General features: G+C 39.4%; 1 protein-coding gene across 1 annotated transcript in view; it reads left to right on the plus strand.

The window, feature by feature from the left end:
• The window catches only part of dmd (dystrophin), a 586555-nt gene that overhangs the window by 275776 nt on the left and 284852 nt on the right, over positions 1 to 25927 (plus strand). Inside the window, exons 23-26 of the mRNA XM_061978041.1 lie at positions 4540 to 4652; positions 14649 to 14777; positions 22165 to 22357; positions 24262 to 24407. Of these exons, the coding sequence (XP_061834025.1) occupies positions 4540 to 4652; positions 14649 to 14777; positions 22165 to 22357; positions 24262 to 24407 (581 nt within the window). The remainder of the gene's footprint in view (positions 1 to 4539; positions 4653 to 14648; positions 14778 to 22164; positions 22358 to 24261; positions 24408 to 25927) is intronic.

Here is a 25927-nt window from a genome sequence, read left to right on the forward strand (position 1 = left end):
GCAGCAATGTGTTAAGGTCAATGACATTAAATCTAGTCTTCCCTCTAATGACATGGGAGTGCCACAATGCTCCGTATTAGGGCCATTGTTGTTTGCCATGTATATAAATGACCTTGCAAACTGATGCCAGGGTGTCAACTGCCAGCTTTATGCAGACGACACAGTTATTCATGCGCCTGCAAAGAATTCTGCTCTAGCTGGGCAGCAGTTGACAGAATCTTTAGTTAACATTTCAACCTGGCTTCAGAAATCTCTCAATTAACACTGAATGTTAAGAAAACAATCTCAATATGTTTCTTAATGAAAGCACAAACAATTTATTTAAGGTATTTATAGAAAATGAAATTATCCAAGAAGCTTAAGAGACAAAGTACTTTGGGATAATTCTTGACAATAATCTAAAGTTCAAAAGCCAAATTTGAACTGCTTTTGTTTCATTAGAAGAGAGCTGTCTCGTCAAGCTGCTGTGTGGTATTTACACGCAATGATATTCTCTCATTTCTCCTATTGTCTAACCTCATGGTGGCAAACTTCCCCTGCAGCCCTGAAGCCAGTCATATCCCTGTACAACCAAACAATCAAGGTAATTTACAGAAAACCTGTGAGGTGGCATCATTATGATGTCATTAAGAAATACAAGCTTTTTACATTTGAAAATTTACATTTTAGCACACTGAAATGGTCTTTTAAATGTCTAACTAATCACCGATGGTCTCTAGTCTGGCTGTCAGACGTCAAGGCTCTCGCAGACCTAAGTCTGTCGGTGGGAACTGTGTGGTTCCTAAATTCAGAATATGTTTTGGACAATCCACCTTTTCCTCGAAAGGAGCCAGACTGTGGAACACTCTTCCCACTGAATTAAAACTGCAAACCGACCTAAACATCTGCAACAGATGTCTGAAACTGTGGCAGAAATCAGATCAAAGTTTTACACATTATTAATGTATTGTAAATTTGATTCATTGTATATTTTGTAATATATTAACATGTATTCTTTATCTTATGAGCATCCTGTGGACAGGTGTTGAAAATGAGCATTTTCTTGCTATAACACTTAAGGAATTGCATCTGGTTTGTCCAGTGTAACTGTTATGTCAATACATAAATAAATAAATAAATAGTTGGGGCTTTGACACTAGCATCTAGACTAAATCTGACCAATCTAAGTCTATGAGCATGAACTGATGCAGCCTTCTTGGATAAGAGGCAAAATGTATTCCTAGGCAAACTCAACAGTTAAGTTGTGATTAATTACAAACCCCGTTTCCATATGAGTTGGGAAATTGTGTTGGATGTAAATATAAACGGAATACAATGATTTGCAAATCCTTTTCAACCCATATTCAATTGAATGCACTACAAAGACAAGATATTTGATGTTCAAACTCATACTCTTTATTTTTTTTTTGCAAATAATAATTAACTTAGAATTTCATGGCTGCAACACGTGCCAAAGTAGTTGGGAAAGGGCATGTTCACTACTGTGTTACATGGCCTTTCCTCTTAACAACACTCAGTAAACGTTTGGGAACTGAGAAGACACATTTTTTAAGCTTCTCAGGTGGAATTCTTTCCCATTCTTGCTTGATGTACAGCTTAAGTTGTTCAACAGTCCGGGGGTCTCCGTTGTGGTATTTTAGGCTTCATAATGCGCCACACATTTTCAATGGGAGACAGGTCTGGACTACAGGCAGACCAGTCTAGTACCCGCACTCTTTTACTATGAAGCCACGTTGATGTAACACGTGGCTTGGTATTGTCTTGCTGAAATAAACAGGGGCGTCTATGGTAACGTTGCTTAGATGGCAACATGTGTTGCTCCAAAACCTGTATGTACTTTTCAGCATTAATGGCGCCTTCACAGATGTGTAAGTTACCCATGTCTTGGGCACTAATACACCCCCATAACATCACAGATGCTGGCTTTTCAAATTTGCTCCTATAATAATCAGAATGTTTCTTTTCCTTTTTGGTCCGGAGGACACGACGTCCGCAGTCTCCAAAAACAATTTGAAATGTGGACTCGTCAGACCACAGAACACTTTTCCACTTTGTATCAGTCCATCTTAGATGAGCTCAGGCCCAGCGAAGCCGACAGCGTTTCTGGGTGTTGTTGATAAACGGTTTTCGCCTTGCATAGGAGAGTTTTAACTTGCACTTACTGATGTAGCGACCAACTGTAGTTACTGACAGTGGGTTTCTGAAGTGTTCCTGAGCCCATGTGGTGATATCCTTTACACACTGATGTCGCTTGTTGATGCAGTACAGCCTGAGAGATCAAAGGTCACGGGCTTAGCTGCTTACGTGCAGTGATTTCTCCAGATTCTCTGAACCCTTTGATGATATTACGGACCGTAGATGGTGAAATCCCTAAATTCCTTGCAATAGCTGGTTGAGAAAGGTTTTTCTTAAACTGTTCAACAAGTTGCTCACACATTTGTTGACAAAGTGGTGACCCTCGCCCCATCCTTGTTTGTGAATGACTGAGAATTTCATGGAATCTACTTGTATACCCAATCATGGCACCCACAAGTTCCCAATTTGCCTGTTCACCTGTGGGATGTTCCAAATAAGTGTTTGATGAGCATTCCTCAACTTTATCAGTATTTATTGCCACCTTTTCCAACTTCTTTGTCACGTGATGCTGGCATCAAATTTTAAAGTTAATGATTATTTGCAAAAAAAAAAAAAATGTTTATCAGTTTGAACATCAAATATGTTGTCTTTGTAGCATATTCAACTGAATATGGGTTGAAAATGATTTGTAAATCATTGTATTCCGTTTATATTTACATCTAACACAATTTCCCAACTCATATGAAAACGGGGTTTGTAAATGACCTGGGGAAAAAAAATGAAAATGACCCCATTATATATATAAAGTTGTAATATATTCATATTCCAGGTATTTCTCATAATAATGCAACATGATGCCATTTGCATTTTTATGTATTTTTTCATTAATTTTGAGAAATTGCAGTCATAGTTGCTAAGCATTAAAGGCTCAAGATTCCTTAGGAACTGCTTGCGGTCATTTTTGATCCCACTTGTGAAAGAGTGGGCAGTGATACAAAAACTGCAATTCCTTATTGTTCATTTTATTTTTTTTTAAATACACATGCAAATGGCCTCATGTCACAAACATGTACCTACCTGGAATATGAAAATATTACAACTCTTCGTTTTAAAGAGTTTGAAGAATAACAACCCAGTTTTTGCAAACACACATTGATTTTAATTGGGGTCATTTCTGACCCCACTCGTGAAAGAGTGTAGGTATTAGTAGGTTGTGCATCTATGGGTTAAATTCTTGTCATTCTGTCCCTGATCCTTACCAAAATAAGACATACCTTACATCATCCATATGCCACTCCCAACAAATTATGTATTTAACATTTTTTAAATTGTTATTGTTATGGATAACATTGTGTTCTCATTTACCATTTTCTTGCATTTGTAACATTCCAGCACCCACAGTTAGTGCCAACTTCTGACAGGTATTTGGATCTTAGTAAATCAGGCCCAAAGTGTTAAGACTAATGAAAAATAGCTAAATGTAGTTCACTGTTTGATTTATTGTAAATTATAAAAACGTTTACCTTTTATTGAAGATGCTTGTTGGCAAAGACGGCGATGAGCGGAGAAGGAGGAGGGAAAGGGGGAGAGACAAACGGATGCCACAATTGTACTTTGTTACGATTTCTTTGTTGAATTAATTAGGGTTTCTTACCTTCTTGATCAAAGTGCTGTCCGTTGCAACTTTATTTGGCCCCGTGGTGTATTATTTAGGAGTCATACTCAATAAAATATAGCATAGAAACTGAGTCATCTGAGTAATTCTTTGTTTAGATACATGATTGGAGGGGCAAACAGACTAATTTGTTACCCACAATGTTTGGATACACGATAATCGAGACGGTGTCTGAAAACTGGGGCAAAATTTCCGTGAAGATTTTCGTAAACCAAAAGTAGGTACCAGTGTTTCAACAACATAACACAACAATGATACAAAACACGTACATCTTTGGCGATAAACATAGACAAGGTTTTAAAAATAGTTTTCTAATCGCGCTGGTAACGATTCGATACTGATACTGCCCTTGGTATTCATACTATTGATATTTGCAATCATCTGCCCACTCGAACGTTGCACCAGCGTTTGGTGTCACGCATGCAATTTTGTCAGAAATCGCCATTTGACCTTAAATGAACATACAACCCTAACATCAAGTATCAATGGAATAATAAATAACCCTCATACTTTTACATTTGCCGTGGAATGATTTTGTTGATACCTTTTAACAAATCTCTCTTAGTTACATCCAAATATATTGGTAACGAGTGTGCATGGATTATCAGTTAAGTTAAAGTTAAAGTGCCTATGATTGTCACACACACACTAGGTGTGGCGAAGTTATTCTCTGTATTTGACCCATCACCCTTGATCACCCCCTGGGAGGTGAGGGGAGCAGTGGGCTTGTGTATTTGTGTGTTGACTCTCACTTTCTTGATGAAATTTGCCTCACTTTTCCCCACCAGAGGGAACTCGGGCTGAGGACATTGCTCAGGCAGCCGAGCAGTTAAACCAGCGCTGGGTGGGCTTCTGTGCGCTTTTGGCAGACAGACTTGTATGGTTGGCCTACCAGACCAAGGTAAACGCACACACACACACACACACACACACACTCTCTCTATACATTTAAATTCATTTTACTTTTGCTGCCTTTGTTTTGGAGTTTAAAGTAATACCAAAAGTATTGCAGGCACTACAGTACATGTCTTTGAGGATCACCGTAACCACAAGAACCAAAGCAGACGTCATTTAACCACACATTGAAACATTACCAACCACATGGATGTTATCATTCATCCAAGTCATTGTATTCCCAGGGTATTCAATCGAGCGCAACTGGACTTTTTCGTTTTTCTAAGAAAACTAGATCACACCCAGATACCAGACCTGATCTGACCAATCTAAGTCTATGAGCATGAACTGATGAAGCCTACTTGGATAAGAGGCGAAACATCTTCTTAGACAACTTCAACAGTTCAGTTGCGATTGATTGAATGCCCTGAGAGTAAAATAAGTAGAAATCTACAGTTTGTTATCTATTTGACTAACCAGGTTCCACCATGTATCTCTACACTACCAATGATTTAGATTTAGATTTATTGGTCCCCTTGGGGAAATTCGTTTTCACTACCGTACATTTGAACAATAGACATTACACATCACAAAAACAAAAAGACATCCTACATGACCAACACACATTTACAGGCTTGTCAGACAGGTCGGCCGGGCCTGCTGTTTAGGGCGGCTATAGCTGCAGGGATCAGGCTTTTCCTGAGGCGGGTCCTCCGGAATTTGATGGTTCTGTACCTGCGCCCTGATGGTAGTGGGATGATGTATTGGTGTAGTGGGTGAGTGATATCCTGGACTATTGTTTTTGCCAGTCGAGTGATGGACCTGTGGATTAAGTCTGAAATGTTGGGTGTGGGTAGGCTGATGATTTTAGCTGCTATGTTTGTAATGCGTGTGAGTTTGGTCCAGTTGGTTACAGAAAGCATGGTGAAAAAACATGTGGAACAGTACATAAGGATGGGTTGAACAATGCTTTGGTAAAGTAATAACGGGAGATGAGGTGCATCGTATAGTCCTTTGAGTTTTCGGATGGCTGACAGTCTTTGTTGACTTCTTTTTTGAATGTCCGTGGTGTGCTGATCAAAGGTGAGTTTATTGTCCAAGGTTACGCCCAGGTATTTAAAAGTGTCAACTGTTTTAACTGTTTGTGTGTTTATGATGATGGGGTTCTGAGGTGAGGGGGGTTGAACCATATTTATTTTGTTTTATTGACATTGATTTCCAGATAACTGGCTGTGCATGACTCTGTGAAATGTTTGACTGTGTTATGATAGTCCAGGATGGATTGACTGTTGGAGAGGAGTGCGAGAATGGCTGTGTCATCTGAGTATTTTAAGTATGTTGTGATGGGTGAGATGCTACGGCAGTCATTGGTGTAGAGTGTGTACAGGAAAGGGCTCAACACACATCCCTGTAGGACCCCGGTGTTGATGGTAAGCATCGGGGATGTGTTTGAGCCCACCCTTACTGCTTGCAGTCGGTCGGTGAGGAAGTTGTGGGTGAGGTGGATCAGCTAAGGGGGGATGTTGAGCTGGTGTAGTTTCCGGATCAGTAGATGTTTCTGTAGGGAGTTGAAGGCGGAGCTGAAGTCCACAAAGAGGATCCTGGCAAAGTTGCCTGGGGAGTCCAGATGCTGGAGGAGGAGATGCAGCTGGCAGGCCACAGCATCCTTTGTGCCCCTCCTGGCCCTGTAGGCAAATTGGAGGGGGTACAGGTGTGGGGTGACAACTGGAAGGATGATGTCAAGCAGCAGTTTCTCCAGGCACTTCATAATTATGGATGTGAGGGCTATGGGGCGGTGATGGTTGAGTTCTGTGGGTCTGGATTTTTTCGGTACTGGGATGAAGGTTGCAGTTTTCCACAGTGTGGGTATTGTTGCAGTCCAGTAGCATTGACAGAAGAGTGAGTGTAGGATAGGGGAGAGCTCTATGGCACAGTCCTCGATCACCCTGGCTGGAATGCCATCGGGCCCTGGTGCCTTGCCTGGCTTGCAGCGTACTTCCTCCACTGTGAAGGGGGCCGGTTCCTCGGGGTCTGGTGGTGGTAGGGCTCTCAGCAGGTCCTGACACTCTGGTGAGAAGTCCAATTTATCAAAGCGAGTAAAAAATATGTTCAGGTCTTTAGAGAGGGTTTCTGGGTCACTGACAGTGCATCATGTTTTTGTTTGGCATCCTGTCAGGGTTTTCACCTTCTGAAATGCCTGCTTGGTATTCATGTTGCTGAATTCAGTTTCCAGTTTGTTTTTGTACTTCAGTTTGGCTTTAAATACTTCGTTTTTTAAATTCCTATTTTTTGTCTTGAGGCTGGCCCAGTCCTGTTGCCTGAAGGACTTATGTTTTTCCCTCAGGCTCTTTTTTAGTTGTGGGGTAATTCATGGTTTGGAGTTGGGATAAATGTGTATTGTTTTGGTTGGAATTGTGGCGCTGATGCAGAATTTGATGAAGTATGTTATGACAGAGACCCTGTCATTCAGATTTAAACCGTGAAACTCACATATTTTTCCCTTTTTTCCTGTAATCCAATTTTTTTTTCAATCCTCTCACGTACATATACAATCAGTCGGCTCTGCAACATCGTTGTAACAAAATAGTTCTCAATTATTTTCTGTCATGCCTCTCCATTTTTTCATGCTCTCCCTAAATTAAAATACTGTTGAGAACCTAATAATATTTTTTTTATTTACAATTAAATACATTTTTCATAGTTGAATCTGATTTGTTATATTTTGCCCATAGTTGACTGATCATTGTTTTTGTTTTGTATTTGTTTTTTTAAACATTTTAAACGTTTATTGAAATGTTTTGACACAAAGTTAACGGAAATGCAATACATTGCAAAATTAAATGTTCTTTTTCCCCCATCTTCCCAAATAAATAAATAAATATAATAATAATTAAAGTAGCAAGCAGCAGTTCATGCAAGTTGGCCAGCATGCATGACGCTTGCGGTCACGTCCTTCCCGATGCCTTGACCCACCACCAAAAATGTCAGGAAGATCGGAGCATGTGTAAGGAAGTCACGTCGTTTATATGTTTCCACCACAAGGGGGCAAAAAAGGTGCCACAGTAGTCATGCAGTTGTATCTCACCCAACACCCCGACCCACTATCAAAAATTTCAGGAACATCGGACCATGTGAAAGGAAGTTATGACAGTTCTAAATGTTTTCCACAAGGGGGCGATAATGGCACTGAAGTACTGAAGCAGTTTCATCCCACCCAACAACCTGACCCACCATCAAAAATTCCAGAAAGATTGGAGAATGTACTGTATATGGAGGTTTTTCCTCTTATACTTTTTCACCACAAGGGGGCAAGAAAGGCGCTGCAGTAGTCATTCAGTTTCGTCCCACCCAACACCCAGACCCACTTTCTAAAATTTAAGGAAGATAGAAGCATGTAGAAGGAAGTTTCCTTTACATATTTTAAGAAAGCACCCGATGCTTCTTGAAATTTTACCGAACAACCATTCAATGTCAGCCTAATTTTCTCCAATTTAAGGAAATAAAGAATATCTCTGAGCCAGTGGGTGTGGTAGGGAGGCGCTGCAGACTTCCAGTTAAGCACAATAAGTCTTTTTAACTAACAAAGCAGTGAAAGCCACCATATTCTTTTTGGATTTGCTGAGAGAAGATGACATAGGGGCTACCCCGAATAGTCCACTTATAGGATTCGGTTCAATCTTTTCGCCAATTACCAAGACAAAGTATTAATCATTTATGTCCAATAACTGCACAGGGATGGGCAGAGCCAAAACATATGTATTAAGTTAGCTGGAGACTGTTGGCACCGATCACACAATTCAGGTCTTCCGTCATACATGTTAGTTAGTCGAACATTGGTATAACAAGTACGATGTATTAGCTTACATTGGATGAGGCTGTGTCCTGAACAATTAGAAGACTTTTGAACTCTACCTAAAATCTCTGTCCAGCTATCCTAAGATAGAGTCATTCCTATATCCTCCTCCCAAAGTGACTTTATTAAATTTAGAGACTCGGTGCACAAAAGAAAAACATTGGTTATAAATACGTGTAATTAATCCTTTTAAAGTTGAAAGCGGTGTCAGAAACATATCTAAAACTGTCAGTCGGCAAATCTGTAAACCTAGGGAAAGTATTACGGACAAAACTGCGTATCTTTAGATATCTAAAGCTTTATAAGTGTTTAAATTTGTTGATCGCCAGACTTTACCATCCTAAAAAGGCATTATCGACAAGAGAAGGAGGAAAAGCATGATTAGCAGTGATAGGTGCTAGACTAGAAATAGTCTGCAAGCCAAACTAGCGCTTTGTACCCAGATCCTAAATTAGGTTTTTACAATTGGATTTTTCATAACAGTAATGTTGATGAGTGAATGGGAGGGTGAACCAGAGCCCTAAGAGATTAATTTGCCTTTAATTAGCAATAACAGAGGATGATCAGATGCTTCATATTGCAGCCATTATTTTAGAATTCTAATGTTAGTGACCTAGTACGAAAACCTAAAATTTGGTAGTGCCAATCCTCATGATGATTTAGGTCTCTGCAAGTATTGCTTATGGAACCTGTTAGTCCTTTTATTCCAAATAAAGTGTAAAATCTGACTATCTAATTTACGAAAGAAGGACTGAAAGAGAAAAAGTAGTATACACTGGAACAAATAAGGAAATTGTGGAAGTATGTTCATTTTAATATAGTTGACAATGTAGATAAATTAGGTAAAAACCAACGATCAAAAACTCCCTGGATTCTGGACAGTGGAACAAAGTTGGCTTTATAAACCTCTGCCAGCGAATGTGAGACCTGGACACGCAAGTATGTAAACCTTTATTAAAGGGAAAATTGTGCTGAAGATATTTCTTAGCAGCAGAAATAAAAGGAAATATTTCACTTTTCCACAAGTTCAATTTGTAACATCAGACACATGTTCAAAAGCTTGGAGAGTACTCAAGGCATCCAAGACAATTAGAAGGAGGTCATCTGCATAGACAAAGACTTTTACCTGCACATTGTGTCTACATATGCTTGTAATAAGCCGATTTGATACAAAGCACTATTGACAGAGGCTCAATGGCAAGAGTAAAAAGCAATGGGCTCAGGGTGTAGCCCTGCCTTTTGGAACGGTAAAGGCAAAAATATTCAAATTGAATATAATTTCTCTTCACCGAGACCTCAGGAGATTAATTTATGAGCTTAATCCAAGAAATAAAACTGTTACCAAAGCCGAATCTCTCCAAAACATAAAATAGATATTTCCACTCCACTCGATCAAATCCTTTTTAGCATCCATAGATATCACTGCCTTTTTAATGTTAAGAGCAGGCACATCAAAGAACATATTGAAAAGACGTCGAAAATTAGAAAAGGAGTGCCTATTCCGAATTAACCTGGTTTGATCTGCGTTAATAATAGAAGGGAGAATAGTACTTCGACATAAAGCCAGCAAGTTGGATAGTAATTTTTTTCTAGAGAAAAAAATGTAAGCTTGGTTGAGCGTTTGTGGTTGGGGACCAGATTCATACGATTAATTATACATGTCTAATAATAGGGGGTCTTGCTTAAAAATTTGTGAAGATAGCCATCGGCTCCCGGGATTATCCATTTTGTAGTGATAACGTTGCAACGTTTAATTCCGCAAAAGTAATTGGTCTCTCTAAATCTACCAAAGCGGATTAATCAACTGATGGGATGTCCAGATTGGCAAAAAAAATTATCAAGCTCATAGAAATTCCTAAATACATTATTGATTTCAAGATCATCCGTAACTATACCTGAATTGGATTGAATCTGCGGAATACAATGGAATGCTGATATGTGGCATAGTTGATGAGCTAAAAGCCATGTTCATAGAAGTGAGATCTTGAACGAAGCATTTGTTCAGAAGCACGGTCTGTCACAAGGACATTAAGTTCTGCTTGTAGAGAGAGCCTTTCCTTATAAGTGTCTGGGTTTTGAGAAGTACAAGTTATCTAACAGAGATATGCGTTGTGTCAAACTAATCAGTTATTCTTCCTGAGTTTTTTCTCATAATTTGTATAGGATAATAACTCAAGCAGCACCCCACACACACACACACACACACACACACCAACCCCACCCCCAATGTATGCCTTCAGCGACTCCCAGAGTACAGAAGCCGACATCTTGGAAGTCTTGTTTAAGAGCACAAAAAACAAGAAACAAAATCTACAAAGTCTTATTTAAAGGTAATTGTATATTTGGACACCATGGTGTTCGTCTGCAAATAGAGTAAAGTAATTTATGGTCAACTAGAACGTAATCAATGCGGGTGAAAGTGAGACAGACATTAGAGAAGAAAGAGTATTGTTTTCTAGAATGATTAAAAAACGCTAGACATCTGAAACAGAAAATTCTACCACAAAAGACTGAATTATCTTAGCGGACCTTGATGGTGGGCAAGTTCTGGGTGATGAGCGATCAAGCTGGATTCAAGCCAACAGTTAAAGTTTCTTCTTCGAATTAAATAGTACATTGACAAGTCAGGGAGATTCTGGAAAAAAACGTTTGAAAAAGGAATTCTGGCCAGTGACGATATAACACATCTCATTGGAATCAGAAATACTTTTCGAGTGTACAAAAGAAACAGATCTATGTAGCAAAATAGCAACTCCCCCCGATTTGCCCGAAAATAAAGAGTGGCAAGTCTATCCTATCTATCTTGTCCTCAGCCTCAATTTATCAGAAGGTTTAGAATGAGTCTCCTGCAAGAAGATTACCTACAATCGATAAGAAAGACAAGATATCTCACACTTCTGGGATTTGTAGTCTTCTAGCTCCAAAATTGCGGCATCCAGCCAGCATGCCTCTTCGATCAAATCCGCCTCCCCTGTTGGATCATCGAATCTGTGGGTGATCCACAACGTCGCCGGGAAAAAAGACCAAACCTCACGTTGAGACATTGAGGCAGCCTTCTCTTTACCGCAGCAAAGGCGACTCGTGTCCGAGCCATGGCCGGAGTGAAGTAGGGAAAAATTTAAATCCTCTTGCCCATATAAGATAGCGGAGAAACCTCATCGGACTTTAAATAAATTAACTCTTACAACGAGTGGCAGAGAAGTTTCGCCATCTGTAGGCCTGGCACGCAGGGTCTGGTAAGCACGTTCCAACATAGGCTTGTCGTCAAGCTTCAGGACCTCCTGCAAGAATTGAGCGATGAACTCAGTCAGACGGGGACCCTCACAGCCCTCAGGAAGGCCCACCACTGGGATGTAATTCCACCTCGAGCAGCCCTCCAGTTCATCGCATTTTTTAGAGAGGAGATTCACGGTGGCAGTTTGCTTGTTGAAGCTAGCGCGGAGTACAGTCAGCTCGCTAGCATTAGCATTAGAAGCGAGCTCCAGGCTAGCGATGGCCCCGCTATGGGACGAGAGAATGCTCTCGAATGACTCCATAACAGCCGCTATCTCTCCTCTGACAACGGATTTAAGATTGTCGAGGATGTGGGCTCGCATATTGTCCATTTTCTGTCTTATGCTCCTAAAAAGGGCCGAGTCGACAACTGACTCCTCCATGATATCTGGATCCAGAGATGCACAAGGCTTAACGTGGCCTGGTTTGTCGGATTTCCCTCGGCCAGACATTGCAGAATTCTGAGGCACAATTTACAAAGAAAAAGCTGCATATGACAGATTAGTAAAAAATATGGTATAGTTGACAACTGGAGTTGGCAAAAGTGCCAATAAAACATAAAAAAGGTCACATTTCCATGGAGCCCCCGCTAACAACGCCCATCACTGTCCATGCCCAACCGGAATTCGTTGTTGTTGTGTTTTTAAGAGCGCAGCTAATGATGATACCCACAAATAAGCAAATCTAATTTATGACTTTTTTTCCCAGTATAAAAAGACTAAAACACTCAGATAAACAAATCAACACAGTAGAGATTGGATGGTTTAGTGAGGTCCTCGAATTAGCCCACCACAAGGTTGACTTCGATTCCGGCTGAGCGCTGAGTATATGTCCAAACCTAACTATCTAGAGCAGGGGTGTCAAACTCAAATACAGAGTGGGCCAAAATTTAAAATTTAATAAAGCCGCGGGCCAAGGCTGAACAAATTAACCTTTTAATAGGGACCCAAACAAGTTTTGCATTGAATATTGAACAAGCAAGGCTTATATAACTTTATAGTGACATGCAAAATCGAGTTTCAAATAATAATAATAATAATTAAAAAATATCAATGGCATATCAAATACAATTTAAATAAAAATGTAATGCCTCTTTTCTATTTGCAGCCTTCTGAGGTAAATATTAACATTAACTTTTTCCACAAGCTAATAAATTTGAAAATAAAATAACAATGAATAAACCAACCATTCTGGACTTTAAACTGCTCAGTTTGCAACACACTGATCTAATCTGATGTGCCCAAGCCAGATACCTGCCATCTTTTCTTGGATGCTAGTTCATTAATGTCGGGGCTCCGGCTTTGAGCTGAGGCAACCTTCATTATCGAACAAATGTGTTCATCAGTCATTATATCCCGTGGTCCACCCGGACCACAGTCTTGGGGGCGTGCCTTAAAGGCACTGCCATTAACGTCCGCTTTTCATCCATTCTAACAACATGCCGGTCCAATCACAGGGATATGTGCGGCTTCTGTCCGCACACACAAGTTAATGCAACGCATACTTGATCAACAGCGATACAGGTTACACTGAGGGTGCCCGAATAAACAACTTTAACATTGTTAGAAATATACGCCACACTGTGAATCCACACCAAACAAGAATGACAAACACATTTCGGGAGAACAAATTAAAACACAAAGCAATTTGGCTAATGAAGATGAAGTCTAATAAACAAGCTTTGTTCTTCTCCAATGTCTCCCGAGTGTTTCAGTACAACAGTTTGGCCAACAAAAAAAAACCCGGAATGATACCTCACACACCGAATACACAATCTTCATCGCCTGCGTTCAATTCGATGAGATGACAAAACATTATAGTTAGTACTGATGTTATTTGAACACTGATACAGTTTGCAGTTAAATAAAGGAGGAATGAGCATCCCAGTCAACAAAGTAAAGACTTTATAAACAAGTTGGGACAACGTTCACGACACATCGCCTGCTGCAAAATATGAAATAGTTTTCTCCTTCGCTGTATAGTTTTAGTGTGGGGACAAGTAAACACACAGCGGGAAGCAAGGGAAAATGACGTTAAACCAAGCGCTTGGCTTTGTTTAATCCGAGGGGAAATCTCCACAGCAAAGTCTGTGTCCTTAGTCCGCCATGATTATCAAGCCAAACGACACGAGTGCACATGCACTTCATGTTGCCGAAAATGCATTAATAAATGACGGTTTTTTGGTGATTAAAAAATTTAACGGTATTACTAACCATCGGGAATTATCGCAAATTATCATTATACCGTTTACTGTTACATCCCTTGTCCATTAACAAGTAAAAAGTCAAGGGCAGCCACGGCATGTTCTTGCCGCAAATGTTGGTCAATTTTTGTAGCATTCTCCTCTTTCAGAAACTCAAACAGCTAAATGTCCTAAAATCGCTCCCTAGGGTTTCAAAGGCACACAGCATTTGACACAACGATGGAGTCGCAGATAGTGCATGTAAATGAGGACATGAGGACAACTATTTTGTGAACCTGTATTATGTATCTGTCAGAATCAACAATTTTTTTTTATTTTATTGATTTACTTTTGGTCATTATTGTGTCCAAATTATTTATTACAATTTGCCATTATTTTAGGATTTGTTTTGGTGGTTACTGCCTTGTGAACGTGAGTATATCTTCCAAGCCTCTCGCACTGCATGGACTTCATTTGTATCCATCTGAAGAGGTCAAGTGTGACATGATGATTCCATCTGGGGCTGTTGCAGATTGAGTTCGTTCCCGCAGGCATATCAGGGAAATAGCCTGTGAGCCGAGACAGATGGAGCATGGATTTTTCTTGTCTCGTGGGAATCTTGTCTCACCTTTATTTGAACTTCCCTCTTACACGTGTGTGTGTGTGTGCGTGCGTGTGTGTGTGTGTAATTTCAGGTGTTGGAATTCTACAGCTTGTACGAACAGTGCGTGCAGTCAGTGGACACCAGTGAAAACTGGCTCAAGATTCAACTGCCACCATCACCAGAAGCTGAGACGCTCAAGGTGCAGCTGGACCGATGCAGAGTGAGTGTAGTGTACATATGGATCTGACAAAAGCATTTGACACAGTTACAGTATCTTTATCAACAAATTAGAACAGTACAGCATTTGAAGTGGGTGAAAAGCTATTTAACAAGCATGAAGCAATTTGTGAAGTTAAGAGAACACATGACTAGTTAAAGTTTGGGGTGTACTGTGTTTCTGGTGGTTTCCAAAATTGTTTTTAATGTATCTTTTAGGGCTGTCAATGTTAACGCGATTATAACGCGTTAACTATAAGCAGTGTTGGGACTAACGCGCTACAAAGTAACGTGTTACTGTAACGCCGTTAGTTTCGGCGGTAACTAGTAATCTAACGCGTTATTTTTTATATTCAGTAACTCAGTTATCGTTACTACATGATGCGTTACTGCGTTATTTTACGTTATTTTTTATGTAGTATCGGCTAGAAACAAAAGATCTGAGTGTGTTTTATTGCAGCGCTGCGGTGTCTTCCTTCTGTGTCACAAGGAAAAGAAGAGGCGTGCAGAGAAGAGGCTTTGTGTGGGTGGGGGCGGGTGGGGGCGCTCCCAGACCGTAGTTGAGGGGCGCAGGGGAGACTTTCCTCCAGGGCCTAACAACCTTCACTTTACCCGGAAGTGGGTCTTTACAGCTGAGGGTGAATGACGAGGCCGGCGGTTTGTTGCAACTTTGTGACTTTATTGGACGCAGCCATCCACCAAGCTAGAGCACCTGCACGCACTCACTGTCGCCGTTCCCTCACCTCTCTCGCCCACTCACTCACTGACGTCACTCACCTCACATGCTGTCATATCTTAAAGGGCCACACACACACACATACGCTACTCTCATAACAACTAACACAGTGGTTCTTAACCTTGTTGGAGGTACCGAACCCCACCAGTTTCATATGCGCATTCACCGAACCCTGAAAAAAAAAATATACACATTTTTTTCAAATTCAAGACAAATTTATATGTTCTTTTTTACTGGTGCACAAAATTAATCGTGCATGAACATCACCTTGTTCAAAGAACAAAACCAAGACAGTGCATGAACTCACAACAAATTACACACATGCAAATCAGATGGAAAATTAGAGGGAACATCGTTTGTGGGTATTCATAATACGCCGATAGAGAGAAGTTTTTATGTACACGATGAGTCGGTGTGTCTTGACCTCCACGGCGGAGGCTCCGCCGAACCCCTGAGGCCAACTCACCGAACCCCTAGGGTTTGATTGAACCCAGGTTAAGAACCACTGAACTAACAAGACATCATGGTGAAGCCAGAAGTCGAGTTTCTTAACATGGAGACATTCTCAATACTTTTCTTTTGTCGCGCACAAAGAAAATAACATTTTAGTTAAATGTAAGTTGTGTCTTGGATCAAAGATCCTATCTACTTAAAGTTAAAGTGCCATTATGTTGCAGCTATTTAAAATAGTTTTGTCAATTTGTTCTGGCCTGAAATAAATTGGCCCTTTGAAACATATCTTTGTCTTTGTGTGTTGTATGTAGACCACATTGCTTTCTGAGTTCAGTGATGCAAATGCATGTCAAGTTGATCAACAGATTGTATTATTCTCCAGTGCAATAACAGTACTGAAATGAAGGCTAGAAGGGCATTAATGGGAGCCTTAAAAAAAAAAAGGGAAAAAAAGAAGTAACTAAATAGTTACTTTTCACAGTAACGCATTAATTTTTGGTGTAAGTAACTAAGTTAGTAACTGATTTACTTTTGAAATAAAGTAACTAGTAACTGTAACTAGTTACTGGTTTCCAGTAACTAGTTACAGTAACTACTTAGGTATAAATATCACACATTACATCACCAACCATCCGTGACAATCCAACCATGATGGTAACAATCAACATTTTGTATTTTTAATGTGCAAAACTGGTATTGAAACATGGAATTGTAGCTCTTCGCCTCTGAATTCAAGTACTCTCACAACAGGAATCAAAAATTTGTCGGGGATACACTAAAGCACAGGCGGTCATTTTGTTATTGTCATTGAAAGCGTCTTTATGTCCATTCTGTGTCGAGCTGTTTAAAAAAGCATTATGTTTAATAAACATGTTAATAAAGCAAACACATTGTCCAGTCATAGTTTAAAAAACGTACAATTATTAATGATGAAAAATTGTATCTATCTGCGATTAATTTTGTGTTAACTATTAAATAATTTAATCGTTTGACAGCCCTACATACAATATATATATATATATATATATATATATATATATATATATGCCATGAAAAATACATAATTTCATCATCATTGGCATCAGTTTCTAAAGTATAACCCAACAGTTGCATTTGTGTTGTATTAACATACCGTACACATGCAATAGATCGATCCACTTAACTGGAAGAATGTCAGCTAAATGCTCAACCAAACCGTTTTTTTAGGAAAATAGAAGACAATTCAACAAAAAGCACTTAACAAAAACACAAACAAGCAAGCAGTCCGAGAGAAACACATTTATAAATAATTTTACAAAACAAAATGCCACAAACTTGTCAGCATTTGAAAGCTATCACTTAGCCCTTCTAATGGTGCAAGTACGAGGTAATGTCTTTGTCATGTCTGAATGCACTCTGGAAGGATTCTTCCTGAATCATCCATCACCAGGGCCATTTTAATGTCGTCTAGTATTGAGTTTGGATGCAACAGTCGTAGAACTTTTTCTTTCTGACCCATCGCGTATCATTCCTCTACTGTTAAAACCCACTGAACAAGCAGCTTAATTAATTTTTTTTATTTCTAACATTTATACAGTCCTGGGTTCGATCCTGGGCTCTGGATCTTTCTGTGTGGAGTTTGCATGTTCTCCCCGTGACTGTGTGCTTTCCCTCCGGGTACTCCGGCTTCCTCCCACCTCCAAAGACATGCACCTGGGGATAGGTTGATTGGCAACACTAAATTGGCCCTAGTGTGTGAATGTGAGTGTGAATTTTGTCTGTCTATCTGTGTTGGCCCTGTGATGAGGTGGCGACTTGTCCAGAGTGTACCCCGCTTTCCGCCCGAATGCAGCTGAGATAGGCTCCAGTATCCCCCGCGACACCGAAAGGGACAAGCGGTAGAAAATTGATGGATGGAAACAGTTACAATATGATACACCGCATATATAGGAAGAAGCAGAGCTAATTAAATTGTTTTCCCTTTTACATTCCTGTTATCAATTTGTACAAAACTTATTCCATAAAGGATAAATAATAAGATTCTAAAAAAAATAGTAAAATAAGTTGAAAAGCACATAGTAATAAGATTTTCCAATTTTTCAATTAAGTTTAAAATGTCCATGGGGATTCTTCTTATTTTTACTTAATAACCACTTTGAGTTTGAACACTGGATCATATAGTGTTGTACGTGCATACAAATGTGTGAAATTTAATTTTTCTATACAGTATAGCTTTTTTGTTGAGGAGAAATTGTGTTATTTTCATATGACGCTACTGAATTGTGTCTATGGTTCATGTACAGCAGAGAATAAAAACAATCAGTTGAAATAAACAAATTAAAAAGGTGGCCATTTTATTATTATTATATTATATCATATGATATTATAATATATTATATTATATAATGTTACAATATTATTTGGTATTCTAAAAAAATAAAAACACTAAAATACATATAGACGGTGGTGACAGGATGAATGAAATCACATTTTTAGGTGTCATACTTAATAAAGTTAGCTTAAAATCTTATATTTAAAATATGCAACATCAATTGTCAAAAACACTTCGATACTACTAAGTAAAGCAAAACAGGATCTGGACCAAAAATCTGCTACTGTTCACTTTTATTGTGTGGCGATATGAGGAAATAATTACAGCATGTTAATCATGTTGGAGTCTCCAAAAGTGTCCAGAAAGACCAAAAACGTTCTTAGATTTATTGCTCGTGACTTTTTTGAAAAAGAAGAATCTTAAGTGCTCTGAATACTCGCTAAGTATAGCAACAATGACGCTAAGTTGGTACACTGAACCTTTCTATTACGTCTTATTCTCCAGCAGATGACGTGCGTATGAGCTGTGTTAAGAAGCGGAGTTACAATGCCATTTACTCTACTGTGCTGAGTTGTAACTACAAGGTTGACAGTCCCTTTATAATATATTTGTGATCGAGGGCGAACAGGGAGCAACAACTTTGTTTGTGGCGGGCTACTACAAATAAATGAATATATGAGAAGTACTAGATGTGTATGTAGGTATATTTCATGTTGTGACTGATTTTAGTGTGTTTCATCATTATTGTGTTCTTTATTATAATTGAATATTATAATTGTTTAAATTCCTTTTCGCATGCATCCATTTGTCTCAGTACTTCTCTGTGAGTATGCCATGTTATTTTTTATTGGATTTACTCTTGATTTAAATATAACCTACTTTGGCCTGGGCGATAAAGCTTAAAAATAAAATCTCAGATTTATTTCACAAAAAATAGGATTAACGTTTTTTTTTAGATTTTCTTTTTTCCTACTTTTTAAAGAAACAAATGAATACAAATTATATTGGTATAATTCCAAATGGTATGGAATTATACCATGAGAGTTTTGCAGCAGCAGTAAGAGCAGTCCGGTTTGCTCTGTGTACAGTTATCCTTTCTCATCATAAATGGTATTGAAGTATATTTCTGGTCTTGTCATCCTCGTCCGGACAGAAGGGTGACACGGCGGTGCGGCTGGATCAAAAGAGACGTCGAAGACGCTTTACTGAATCAAAAGTTGCTTTATTACAAGCGAGCGTCTTTAAACAGGTCTGCAGTACCCGGAGGAACCTAGGTCAAAAAAATAAAGGACTCCTGACTGGAGAAGCCAAACCACCAGTCTTTTATTCCTTCTTTCTCTTTATGGGTGTGTGCTTAAGTCAGGACAGCACAACCTGACCATGTAAGGAGATGTTCGTGTGTAGTGACTGGAAAACAACTGAAATGTTGGCATTGAGCTAGACAGGTAGTTTTTTCTGAAGGATATGGTTATCACTTTTGCATTCCGAAGTCCCAATTAGGGCATCTTTCCTACGAGAAGTGATCCAATCCACCTGCGAATGTCAAACTAAGGGGTGTGCTCAAACTGAAATACCACTATTTACTTAAACTTGGTGGTTTGCTTTCTCCAAGGCGAATATAAACATTCACTGTATGCAAAACATAATATGAGTTAATTAATTCACTTCAGTATCAACATACATACCCTGTGTAAATGATTCCACCACAGTAAGCTGCTTCTTAGGTGGAGTTTGTATGTTTATGCGGTCTTGTTTGCCTCGTAAAGAGTTGCATTTCCCCTATTTGGCTCAATGCTGTTTAATCAATCAATCAATCAATCAATGTTTATTTATATAGCCCTAAATCACAAGTGTCTCAAAGGGCTGCACAAGCCACAACGACATCCTCGGTACAGAGCCCACATAAGGGCAAGGAAAAACTCACCCCAGTGGGACGTCGATGTTTAAAGGGAACATTATCACAATTTCAGAATTGTTAAAACCATTAAAAATCAGTTCCCAGTGGCTTATTATATTTTTCAAAGTTTTTTTCAAAATTTTACCCATCACCAAATATCCCTAAAAAAAAGCTTCAAAGTGCCTGATTTTAACCACCCGCCCATTTTCCTGTGACGTCACATAGTGAAGCCAACACAAACAAACATGGCGGAAAGAACAGCAAGCCCTAGCGACATTAGCTCGGATTCAGACTCGGATTTCAGCGGCTTAAGCAATTCAACAGATTGCGAATGTATTGAAACGGATGGTTGTAGTGTGCAGGCAGGTAGCGAAAACGAAATTGAAGAAGAAACTGAAGCTATTGAAACATATCGGTTTGAACCGTATGCAAGCGAAACCGACGAAAACGACACGACAGCCAGCGACACGGGAGAAAGCGAGGACGAATTCGGCGATCGCCTTCTAACCAACGATTGGTATGTGTTTGTTTGGCATTAAAGGAAACTAACAACTATGAACTAGGTTTACAGGATATGAAATACATTTGGCAACAACATGCACTTTGAGAGTGCAGACAGCCCAATTTTCATCAATTAATATATTCTGTAGACATACCCTCATCCGCGCTCTTTTCCTGAAAGCTGATCTGTCCAGTTTTGGAGTTGATGTCAGCAGGCCAGGGAAGCTAGGGTCGATAGGGGGTTTAGCTCGCTCGTCTGCGGGAACAAACTGCCGCCATTGCTTGCCGTGCTACCGAGGGCCTTTGTCCCTGAATTGCTCACACACTCCGGCAGATTCAATGGGGGTCTGGCGGCAGATTTCTTTGACTTTATCGTTGGAAATGCATCTGCTTTGAGTGTCGCAGGATATCCACACATTCTTGCCATCTCTGTCGTAGCATAGCTTTCGTCGGTAAAGTGTGCGGAACAAACGTCCAATTTCTTGCCACTTTCGCATCTTTGGGCCGCTGGTGCAACTTGAATCCGTCCCTGTTCGTGTTGTTACACCCTCCGACAACACACCGACGAGGCATGATGTCTCCAAGGTACGGAAAACAGTCGAAAAAACTGAAAATAACAGCTGATTTGACTCGGTGTTTGAGAAAATGGCGGATTGCTTCCCGATGTGACGCCACGTTGTGACGTCATCGCTCCGAGAGCGAATATTAGAAAGGCGTTTAATTCGCCAAAGTTCACCCATTTAGAGTTCGGAAATTGGTTAAAAAAATATATGGTCTTTTTTCTGCAACATCAAGGTATATATTGACGCTACATAGGTCTGGTGATAATGTTCCCCTTTAAGATGCTGGAATAAGTTTGTTGGGCTGCTGACTTTTTTTAAAGAAACTTTGCAGTGTGTAGTTACACTGCAGTGCAGCCTGTTGCCGTTAAACCAAAATACACTTTTCTTTTCTTTGGAACAAACGTTTGGCTCTCGTTAGCATTAGCATTAGCCAATTTTTGCTAGGCTTGTCGAATCTCTGCTAAGCAAGTAAGGGGCGGGCGAGGGCTTCGGAAGCTCAAGGGGGCAAAAAATCTGCCGGAGAAGAGGAGAAAAACATTGATTTTTAAAAAAAAGTTTTAAACCATCTGCAACAAAATACCTGAATTTATCGATAAAATGTTTATATCACCCAGGCCTAAATCTACAGGTGCTTACACCCTAGTGGTTGTTCTCTTCCTCATCTCGTGATCCCTTTATATTTTATTTTAGTCGGATGTACAAATGTTTCTTTGCATCTGTTTTTAAGTGTAGAAAACCCTTCCTCTACATTTGGGCTTTTGCTTTGCTCATCCAATTTCCTGCTTGGCTTCCTGCTTATTAGCGTCAGGGCCTTTATTTAAACATTCCCATAAATTAGAACTGATCTCACATGAAGCTAGATGACTGGAATTTGGGAAATGAAAACAATATATGTCCCATGTTGTGAAACCTTGTCTTTCCATCTTGCAGGAGGAGGTAGCCCACCTGGCTTCCCTGCAACCACAAGTGGAGCTACTAGATGAACGTTTGAAAGAGCTAAAAGAGGAGAAAGATGGCGAGGAGGACCCGTCAGCATTCCTGGACGCCGACATCAATGCGTTTAAGGAGCACTACCACAAAGTTCTGGAGGACCTTAGAGCAAGAGAGCAGCAGCTACAACTGAGTGAGAGCTCAATTAATATCATTAATTATTAAAATTATAAGTGCACTGGTATATCGGTTTCCAAAAGTCAAAGCAAATTTTCCCATAAGAAATCATGTCAATCCAATGTATCTATTCAAGACACCCCAAAAGATTTTTCGAGTATATAATTATTAGGGCTGTCAAAAAAAATAGATTTTCGAATGAATCGTGATTCTTATTTGTAACAATTCTTAATTGATTAAAAAAATACTAAAATCTATTTGTTATTTTTTTATAAATCTTTCCTGTCCAGCCACTCAGGCAAATCATATTGTTGATGTAGATGATTAAATCTGCTGTACAGATTTACTTTACAAAAGAGAAATGTGGGATACTTCTCTTGTTGCCTTATTTGTATTTGACTTGATAAAAATTTTCGGTAGAATTTGTTTTTTTTAAGTAATACAGAAATGTATCACAGCTGTTTATCTTTTTTTTTTATGGAAGAATGTAGTTAATTCTAGATTTAGCACTCATTGTTATTAAAAAGTATCGATTTTGAATCGGGCAGCACGGAGATCCAAGGGTTAGTGCATGTGCCTCACAATACAAAGGTCCTGGGTTCGATCCCCGGCCTTGGGGTCTTTCTGTGTGGAGTTTGCATGTTCTCCCCATGACTGCGTGGGTTCCCTCCGAGTACTCCGGCTCCTTCCCACCTCCAAAGACATGCACCTGGGGATAGGTTGATTGGCAACACTAAATTGGTCCTAGTGTGTGAATGTGAGTGTGAATGTTGTCTGTCTATCTGTGTTGGCCCTGTGATGAGGTGGCGACTTGTCCAGGGTGTACACCGCCTTCTGCCCGAATGCAGCTGAGATAGGCTCCAGCACCCCCCGCGACCCGAAAGGGACAAGCGGTAGAAAATGGATGGATGGATGGATGATTTTGAATCGAGAATCGTTTCTGAATCGAATCGTTACCTCCAAGAATCAAATCGTGCGGTGCCCAAAGATTAACAGCCCTAATAATTAGAGTTTTACTCTCACATAAATGATACATTAAATGTACAAATGAACATTTGCCCTCACTTTTACCTTAACATAGACTCGTGTTGCCAATAAGCGGAGAGGGAGGATAGGAGAGGAGAGCCAAGCAGAAACCACCTTTGTACTTTAATACAAGTTCTTTCTTGGATTCAATCAAAGTGCTGGCACTCGCAACTTTTTTGGGCCCCATGTTGAATTATTTTGCAGTCGTACTCAATTTAAAAAAAGTACAGAGAATGAGTCACTAACACATGGGATCCTTTTTGTAGTTTGCTACAATATTTGGTCGTACAATAACCGATATGGTATACAGAAACAAGGGCAAAATTTGGGTGAAACTTTTCTTCAAAAAAACAATCCTACAAGATATAAAGTGACAAGACTAATTTGTGTGTTTAATGCACAAAAAAAAATACCATAAAATTCCTGGTTAGGAACAAATTTTTAGTGGTATTCCAATGGACTTTTCGTAGTCCTTTTCCTAATGATTCCCGGGCGCGGCCACTCCTGCTACCCACTGCTCCCCTCACCTCCCAGGGGGTGATCAAGGGTGATGGGTCAAAGGCAGAGAATAATTTCGCCACACCTACTGTGTGTGTGACAATCATTGGTACTTTAACTTTAACTTGAACTAGTCAGGCTTCTTCTCAGTTTAGATGTCAGTAAAGAGCAGTAGGAACTGTTTTCGGCTAATAAATGCAAAGTACAGAGTACATTTGTAACAACGGAAAGTACAGAGCACATTCTGTTCAGTACGAGCAATTCTAACGTCCTCTGTCTTCAGGCAGACTAAGCACACTCCCATGTTCCGTTTAGCAGAATTACATTTCATGTAGTCAGCACACAGTGGAGGCTCATCAGCTCACATATTTATGATCTGACCATCTTCTCTTCTAGTTTTGGAAAGCTTGCCCCCAGCTCGTTATAAGGACACGATATTGACGCTGTTGGCGTGGTTGCAGCAGTGCGAGGCCAAACTGGCTATTCCATCCACTGCTGTTACAGAGTATCCTATCATGGAGCAGCGACTAAAGGACATCCAGGTACTATACACGCATACATTTCACATACAATTTTTTACAATGAAATATAATGATACAGGAATCATTCGTCCGAACTGTAATCGCATTACAAATTGAGCCATGTCAAAATGCCAAAATATATCACAAATGGTTGACTACATGGAAAACGAAATGCACAACACAAAGCGTGATGTCGTCTAACAATACATATAATTACTGAATAAGAAGATCTGAAATTGGGAACTTTTCACCACACTCAAACATGAACTCGATTTGTAGACACTAAAATGTTCTAACATTAACAACTGCTTTTACTACATGACAGTAATATCAAATTCAACAATAGATTATCAATTATTAATCTCAATAGTCAACAATATCAAGCAATAAGTTTAATTAATTGATCATTATTAATAGGTTATTGCTCAATCTATACCCTGCATTAATATCTACAGAATACAATATTTCAGTCAGTTCTTTACCACTTAAAGTGCATCAATTGCCTGAAATAGGAAGACAAATCTAATCTAAACTAAAAACATTTTTTGATTGACTTGGGCCGTTTGATACTGAAAAATGTAATTAAATTAACTTAAGAAATAATAATACATTCAAATTGATCAGTAACACATTAACTCAAGAGCACTATATATATATATATATATATATATATATATATATATATATACATATACAGTCGTGCTCATAAGTTTACATACCCTGGGCGAATTTATGATTTATTGGCCATTCTTCAGAGAATATGAATGATAACACAAAAACCTTTCTTCCACTCATGCTTAATGGTTGTGTGAAGCTATTTATTGGCAAACAACTGTGTTTACTCTTTTTAAATGAAAATGACAAAAGAAAGTACGCAAATGACCCTGATCAAAAGTTTACAAACCCCAGTGACTTTAATCTGATAACATGCACAAAAGTTGACACAAACAGGTTTGAATGGCTAATCAAGGTTCCAATCCTCACCTGTGACATGTTTGTTTGTAATTAATGTGTGTGTATAAAAGGTCAGTGAGTTTCTGGGCTTCTGACAGACCATTGCATCTTTCATCCAGTGCTGCACAAATGTTTCTGGATTCTGAGTCATGGGGAAGGCAAAATAATTGTCAAAGGATCTGCGAGAAAAGGTCGTTGAACTGCATAAAACAGGAAAGGGGTATAAAAAGATATCCGAGGAATTGAGAATGCCAATCAGCAGTGTTCAAACGCTGATTAAGAAGTGGAAAATGAGGGATTCAGGTAGACCAGCAAAGATTTCAGCCACAACTGCCAGGAAAATTGTTCGAGATGCAAAGAAAAATCCACAAATAACTTCAGCTGAAATACAGGACTCTCTGAAAAAATGTGGTGTGGCTGTTTCAAGATGCACAATAAGGAGGCATTTGAAGAAAAATGGGCTGCATGGTCGAGTCGCCAGAAGAAAGCCATTTCTGCGCAAATGTCACAAAGTATCCCGCTTACATCACGCCAAACAGCACAGAGACACGCCTCAAAACTTCTGGAACAAAGTAATTTGAAGTGAT

The sequence above is a fragment of the Nerophis lumbriciformis genome, linkage group LG01, assembly GCF_033978685.3.
Source record: "Nerophis lumbriciformis linkage group LG01, RoL_Nlum_v2.1, whole genome shotgun sequence".
Classification (NCBI taxonomy): domain Eukaryota; kingdom Metazoa; phylum Chordata; class Actinopteri; order Syngnathiformes; family Syngnathidae; genus Nerophis; species Nerophis lumbriciformis.